Genomic DNA, 7,921 nt, shown 5'->3' with positions numbered 1-7,921 from the left:
ATCTGGATATTTCAGTTTTCTCTAAAGAAAGAGCATCATGATTCTTGTTAACTCAAATTGCAGTGGCCGGTTTAAATGGATTTTTATTGAGCGGGATCGAGGTGGTAGAATCTGAAGCATGAACGGTGAAGACCTTGAGAGTAAGAGAAGGTTTCAGCAAGTGAGGGTTTGCTCTTATTTGTAATGTAAAAGGGATTAGTTAGAAAGAAGAAGTTAGCGGAAAATGGGCCTTCGAGAAGATCATGCAAGCATGTCGGGTAAACTGAGAAGCTAGATGACTTAAATTCTCTGAGTATATATATGTTAGTTAGGAACCCAAAAGAAGAGAATGAGAAATGAGGAATGGCTTAGTGGCTCATGATTCATTTGGCTAAAGGAGCCTTTGGGTTTATGCTAATTAAGAAAGAAAAAGAAGCTTCACAAAAGGGTAGAATTCAAAATATATGGGGTAGAAAATGGAAGTGAAAATCTTGTATACGTAAATTGTTCATTTTTGTTGGTTCCTTTTATGTTATGTTTTGCATTCTTCTTTCTTGTGAATAACCAATTTATCCTCTTATGTTGAATCGATTGAGACACCTTTTGCGGGACTACACTTGAAATACATAATGAACGTTAATGAGTTGGATTATATGTATGCATGAGAATGCTCAGAATAATAATAATAAATAATAAATAAAAACAAGTATATGCAAATGTTTGTTTGCTTTCATAGTCTCTTTGTGGATTGTAGATTTTATAGATTTGGATGCTTACTGGTTATGCTTAGGGCTACTACTTCCCATTATCCCCAATTCTGTTTGTTATGGTCATGAATGTTTTGTCTCTAATGTTGAATAAAGCAGCAGAAGAAGGATCGTTCAATTATCATCCTGGTTGTGAGGCTCTTAAACTTACTCATCTTTGCTTTGCTGATGATTTATTGATCTTCCTCCAGGGTTCTGAGCTTTCTTTAAGGGGAGTTATGTTAGTTCTTGCAGATTTTGCAGAAATTTCTGGGCTAACAATGAATATGGAGAAGACATCCATGTTTTGTTCTGGTCTGAATGAGAGTTGTGTGTTGAGGCTACAAAGCCTATTCAATCTAAACCTGGTCTCGCTTCCAGTTAGATACTTAGGTCTCCCTTTATGCTCCAAGAAGTTTTCAGTGACAGATTGTGATCCTTTGTTGTCTCAAATAAGAAAGAAACTCAATTGTTGGACTCACAAGTTTCTGAGCTTGGCGGGAAGGTTAACACTTATATCTACAGTTATTTCGGGCATTGTAGGTTTTTGGACTAGTGCTTTCTTCCTTCCTAAGCAGGTTATTCGGAGGATCAATGGCCTTTGTAGCTCTTTTCTTTGGCATGGAAAGGTAGATATACCCTCAGGGGCTAAAGTGTCATGGTATGACATATGTTTTCCAAAATTGGAGGGTGGACTTGGATTAAGGCACATTGGTACTTGGAATGAGACTTGTGCCTTAAAACTCTTTTGGTTGCTGTTTTTCAGAGCTGGTTCTTTATGGGTAGCATGGATAAGAAGTAAGTATCTTTCTACATTTCCTTTGTGGGCGCTCAATGAAAACAATGCTGCTTACTCTTGGAATTTTAGAAAATTACTTAAGTTACGTCCCAAAGCTCTTAAGTTTCTCAGCATCAATATTGGAGACGGTGATTCTACCTTCTTCTGGTGGGATCCTTGGACTCCCTTTGGTCCTCTTTACCAATTTCTTGGTTCAGATGGCCCTTCTCACATAGGGATCCCTCTGTTTTCAACTGTCGCTGAGTTGAGAAATGCAGATGGGTGGTCTCTCCCTAATGCCAGATCTGAGAGACAAGTTCTTCTCTACTCTTTCATCTCTACCATTACCATGTCATCATCAAATGATACTCCGGTTTGGGCAATTGATGGTATTCCTTACAAGTTTTTCTCTTCAAAAGCTGTGTGGAATGCTGTTAGGATTTCAAATACAAGAAAATTTTGGGCTCCGCTTGTGTGGCACAAAGTAGTCATTCCAAAACATGCTATTACGTCTTGGCTGTTTATACTTAATCGTAACCCTACTCTTGATCGTTTGTCTGCTTGGGGATATGATGTTGAGTTAGATTGTCTTCTTTGTGGGCTAGCCTGCGAATCTAGAGACCATATGTTCTTTCAGTGTGCTTTTTCTGCAGAGGTCTGGAGTTTGATAATGCGAAGGCTTCAAATCTCTTCTCCTCCATTTCTCTGGGATCAGATCCTCCTTTGGCTGCCATCGATATTAGTATCAAAGCAAAAAAAACTTGCTCTCCTTCAAGGCTGGCAAGCTGCGATTTATGAATTGTGGCGTGAGCGAAATCGACGTTTCCATGACGGTCTCTCCCTCTTCCCAGTTCAAGTAGCAAGGCACATTTTTTCCTCCATGGAAAATAAGTGTAATGCAATGATTCAGCTTGGATTAAAGCGTGGGACATCAATTCTTCAATGCTGGGTTACATAAAGCTGTTTGAAAGTTTTAAGTTTAGGCTTGTTTCTCCTTTCTTATTCAGGCTTCCTTTGCTTGGATCCTTCTTCCCTTAGTACTTAGTAGCTAGTAGTTTTCTTTCTTCTCTCTGTTTGTAATGGTTACATTTTGTTCGTTGTACTCTTTGCCTTCTATTTAAGAAAACCTTTTAACAAAAAAACGTTGTTCGACAAAATGGTTGGGCCAATCCTTCTTGAGCTTTTTGTACTTTGCCAATGAGAATTAAATGATTAGGATAATTAGTACCAAATGGATTGGGTTTATAGTGCTTGTTAATTGTCTAATTGAAAATGGAAATTTGACTCAGAAATAAGCTTAGAGTAATTGATAAATTTTTAATTTTAGATTATATGTTTTAACAAAGTTATCCTTAAACCCGATTCTATCAGGTAGAAGAACCGTGCCGTCCGAACTAGTGGAACGAAGTGAAGCCACAATCCATAAACTTATGTAATTCAACTTCTGATCGGGTTTCACAAAAGTAACAGTAATTAACTAACCACACACAAATGTTTCCAGCTTCAGTAAAATGTTAAACTTCAACATAACAATTTTTTTCTATTTTTTTTCTAGCATCTTATGACCACTTTCTTCAAAATGAATGGTTTGTACGATCTAGACGGTTCAGCTCGATGTTTACCCGACATGCTTTTCCTAGTGGGCCGCACGTACCAATTTGCATGCATAATAATTTTATTGTTCAATATTTATTGGCTGTTGTCATTGTTGAGGATCAGTAGGGCACGACCAAAAAGGCATCAATTTAAATCATGGTTCGTCTTTGATTTCCTTACTCTAGTTTTCTCGGTTCTTTGATTTCCTTACTCTAGTTTTCTTTGGAATTTGAGATCTATGTTAGACTGTGTGGCTAACAAAGAAAATTGTTTTATAGCTTTGATTGTTTTTTTGTCGTCATGATATAAATTTGATATATGACTGTTCTGCACAACAACAAATATAAGGTATAGTCCCATCGGATGGTTTATTTTTTCTTTTACAGTTTTAAGTAATTAACGAGACATTAGGATTATAGAAGATATCAAAATCATAAGAGTTATGTCCATTATACTAAATATTCATCAAAGACGAAAAACAGGCACAAGATTTTGCTAGATCCACCAGAATTGATATGATTTGTTCACATAATGATATGAACTTGCATTCTTGTCTAAATATCTATTTTTTTTTATGTTTATATTTTTGTATGGAACACTTAAGTACAGATACGTACTCCATCCTAACTCATATGGTTGATCTCACTTCGCTCTAAGCCTCTAACTTGTACGTACTTTTGTTTCAACTTTGACTTTAGCTCTGCCAATATCAAAGTTCATAAATACCTCTGGCTACGAACCTTCACACGTATGCATCTATTTACTTATTTAAGCAACTCTTTAAACAAATAACCTTACTCCAGGTAAAATATTACACAAAATACCACTATATTTTAATACAAAATATAATAACAGAATCTTAATATTAATTTGTTGTAACCTGAAAATGATTATCCAAAAAATAGTAATTATTAATTTATTAGATTACAAGAAATCATTAATAAAATAATTTTGAAATTATTTAATAAAATAATAATAAAATTATTTCGAAATTATGTAATAAAATAATTAAATAGATTCTATTTATTGTTTCAGAAATCTTAAGAAACAATAACAAACTCTTTAGAAAATTATAAAATCTATATACTTATTTACGCAACCCTTTAAACAAATAACCCTACTCCATGTAAAATATTACACAAAATGCCACTGTATTTTAATACAAAATATAATAACAGAATCTTAATAATAATTTGTTGTAACCTGAAAATGATTATCCAAAAAAATAGTAATTATTAATTTATTAGATTACAAGAAATCATTAATAAAATAATTTCAAAATTATTTAATAAAATAATAATAAAATTATTTCGAAATTATGTAATAAAATAATAAAATAGATTCTATTTATTGTTTCAGAAATCTTAGGAAACAATAACAAACTCTTTAGAAAATTATAAAACTTAAATTTATTTATAAAACTAAGATTAAATATTTACATATCCAAATCATTTAATAATAACAAATATATATTAAAATTAGGATACAACATTGTTTATATTTTAAAAATATATCTATATACTTATTTAAGCTATGTTGTTAAAAATTTAACCAGTTCTAATGTGACATATTACAAAAATACTATTATATTTTAATTATTCTAATAACTAACAAAAGAAAAGTCTAGATTTGTTTACAAAATTATTAACTCTATTTATTGTTTCATAAATCTTAGGAAATAATAACAAACTATTTAATTGGCTAAAACTTAATTGTTTATACACAATATTCACTATATAAACAATACTAAGTGTATAATATACAATATGTTATAATTTTCACCTATAAAATCAATATACAACATGTTATACCAATAACTTCAATTTATAAATTTGGTATATTAAGATCTCTAAACACGATCACATCAATTTGTAATACCAAATCACGGGTCAATACATGTTTTGTTTGATTTTTTTGGCTTTACCAAATGTATAATTAACGAATTTGATATTGCACCAAACCAAAATAGTAGTACCAACTACGGGTCGAAATCAGAGTATGACCTTAAGTAAATTAAATATATGATTTTATAATATGTATAGAATTAATAAATTTTCTACTATTATTTTGTAACAAACAAATCCAAATTTACATAAATATTTCCTCACGCTGGTAACATTATTCTACAAAATATTAACCTGTATTTATGAGTCGGTAATAAAACGGGTAATAAGACGGGTAACGAGACGCTCAAAAATTAAATTAATATCCGATACTCGATCATTATTCATGGATAATATAATTATTATACCCTTCACTCGACCCTAAAGCTACGGTGCCTTTTTTGGGACTGATACAAACCGAAAAACGGATCCAATACGGGTATCAGTAGTAGTTTACAGGCCTACCTATTAGTTGTTTAATCTGAATCAAAATTCACCATATAGTACTATATTATATAACATGTAAATGAATGATACAACATAAACATAATATTAACAAATAACAAAATAAAAAAAAATTATCCGCGCTACCAGCGCGGGTTATTATCTAGTATGTATTAAAAGTATAATCAACAATTCAATATGATGTTGGTTTGGGAATTAGTTCACTCAAGATTAACCGCATATAAAATCTGTTTAGTTAACCAGTATGTACATGAAAATACGAACATAAGTTTCGATAAAACACTTTTTTCTTAACTCCACTAATTACCCTAAATTGCAAGCAATTTCCACTTGATATTATAACTTATAAGAGGAGAAAATGCGTTACGAATAAATTTTTTTTTTTTTTTAAGTTGGAGAGACTTCCAAAACTCTGAAAAATAATCAAAGGACGTTTCAAATTGTGGGAATTTGTCGGTTTGTGAGTTTTGTCAGCAATTTGATATGACAAATCCGTCAGACGGACGTGTTTTAGAGAAACTACATTGCCAAAACCAGTCCAAACTATAAATCACTTTCACAAATTAATGCCAACAGCCAACGTATGATCTTTTCTATAACAGTGTGAGTTGTACAAAAAGTGACTCGACATACCATTAACACATATTTCCATTTTCATATATAAAGCCACATTAATTAACAAGCAATCATCAAACTGTATACTGGCTTTCTAGTCTAAAGTGTCTCAAGTCTAAACCCCCCAAAATCTTAAGATATAAATTAATATCTTAAGATTTTATAAACTATGAAATATGTTCTATCAAAAAGATAATCAAAACTGTTTCACACTATGAACTTCTCTTACGTAAAGGCAACCGTCGTAAGTCGTAACCATAATTGAGTTTTTTCTCTTTCCCCTCTCTTCATTTAACTTTGGTAAAACATTATAAGGATTATGAGTTCATTTGATGATTAAACTTAAAACAGAAAGAAATCGAATCCTATTAATTAGTTTATATAAACCCCAATGTTTTAAGGAAAGATGTTAGAAACAATAAAGGCGATAACACTTTATACAATGCCCATATTAAGACGAAACACCTTCGCGTAGGTCATGTGTGTGTATACCTATATGGGAGATATGGAGGGGGCACTGATAGAGAAAACGCAAGTACGGATTGGTGTACATTGTCCTACCGTTTCTTTTGGTTTGATGTGCATTATTGTCCCACTTTTACATACATTTATGTATATATCTATATATATAGTAAAGAACATAATAAAATATCTACAGGACTTAATATCTATGTATGACGTCTCATATCTCTCCACATCAGTTTTTACTCTTGTCCTCATGCTTTACCGATGTGAAGTTACTAAATTCCGACCAAAGCTATAACAAATATAGGTCCCCCACTTTCACTTTTCCTAATCATATGTGAGAATATTAAGTGAATATTTGAGGTAACAAGTTGTGAAGTGGACTAAAATGGTCCATTAAGACATCGAGGTGTTTTTGTGTCAAGGCTTCGTGTATTCTTACATCATCTTGCATCAGAACAAAACAATCCTAGGGTTTCCATAAAAAACGCAGCTGGTCCGTTGTGACAAAAAAAAGACACATCGGTCCATAAATATTTTAGATGATAATTATTTTAACCACCGATTCAAGTGTATTACTATAAAGAGTCGTAAATCAAATATAACAACGCTGAAACATCTTTTTTATAACATCAACACTGAAACAACACATTTTTTATGGATTTTTTTTTCGTAATAAAAAGTAGTTCAAATTAAACTCAGTAGACCATTTTATTCATTTTTATGGACTAAAACTAAAAAATTTGCCGAAATGTTTGCCTTTAAGTGCTCGTGTTGCAAGTTTGAAGTGTGTGAATATATTTTTCATTAGATGCCCATATCATAGCTGAAATCTTAAGTGAAATATCTATTATAAATCAGAAGATTCCCTCTAGTGAATAATACGGTTTTATTTTGTAATATCAAGTAAATCAGTAATAACTACGGCATAATTTTAACTCCATTGCTCGGTCAATATACTCTGGAGGTGGCTTGGTTGGCAAGGTACCATCAGGGCTCCGTGGTGGTCGAACCCGTATTCCTCCTCTGCTCGTTCTAGAAGCTTACGGAACATAGGATGTTCCAGAAACATCAATGGGACAACGAATCTCTGTGTAGGCTCATGATACCCATCGACGGCTATCACCGCGAAATGACCTTCCTTCACATCTTTTGGGACAGAATCACGACCGTATTCTACAGAACACGGTTTCTTTGCCGAGGAAAAGCCTTTGATTTGCACCAATCTCTCTACAACATTCTTGAGCTTCACAATTCCTCCCTTTTTCTTCTTTGACGGCTCAATTGTAATCATTCTTTGCTTGGCCATGCTAATAGATTAGGTTTCCTTTATTTCCTTTTTTTATCTCGTGATTTCGGGTTAACTTGGCAAATGTATGTTTGAATATAGAAAT

The 7,921-nt window shown here is 32.5% G+C and overlaps 1 protein-coding gene and 1 pseudogene across 2 annotated transcripts; one reads left to right on the top strand and one right to left on the bottom strand.

Moving 5' to 3' along the window:
- Nucleotides 1-811: 811 nt before the first annotated feature.
- LOC104789266 (uncharacterized) lies at nucleotides 812-2,461 on the top strand. Its single transcript, XM_010514994.2, has one exon. The coding sequence runs from the start codon at nucleotides 812-814 to the stop codon at nucleotides 2,459-2,461; it is 1,650 nt and encodes a 549-aa protein (XP_010513296.2).
- A 4,854-nt stretch (nucleotides 2,462-7,315) lies between these two features.
- Nucleotides 7,316-7,921, bottom strand: LOC147943915 (protein SMALL AUXIN UP-REGULATED RNA 12 pseudogene; annotated as a pseudogene). Its single transcript, XR_015558478.1, has one exon. The product of XR_015558478.1 is annotated as a protein SMALL AUXIN UP-REGULATED RNA 12 pseudogene (transcript).

Source organism: Camelina sativa, chromosome 5 (assembly GCF_030686135.1).
Source record: "Camelina sativa cultivar CO46 ecotype springtype chromosome 5, ASM3068613v1".
Taxonomy (NCBI): domain Eukaryota; kingdom Viridiplantae; phylum Streptophyta; class Magnoliopsida; order Brassicales; family Brassicaceae; genus Camelina; species Camelina sativa.
The sequence above is the reverse complement of the archived record's forward strand: the minus strand, read 5'-3'. Positions and strand labels throughout refer to the sequence as shown.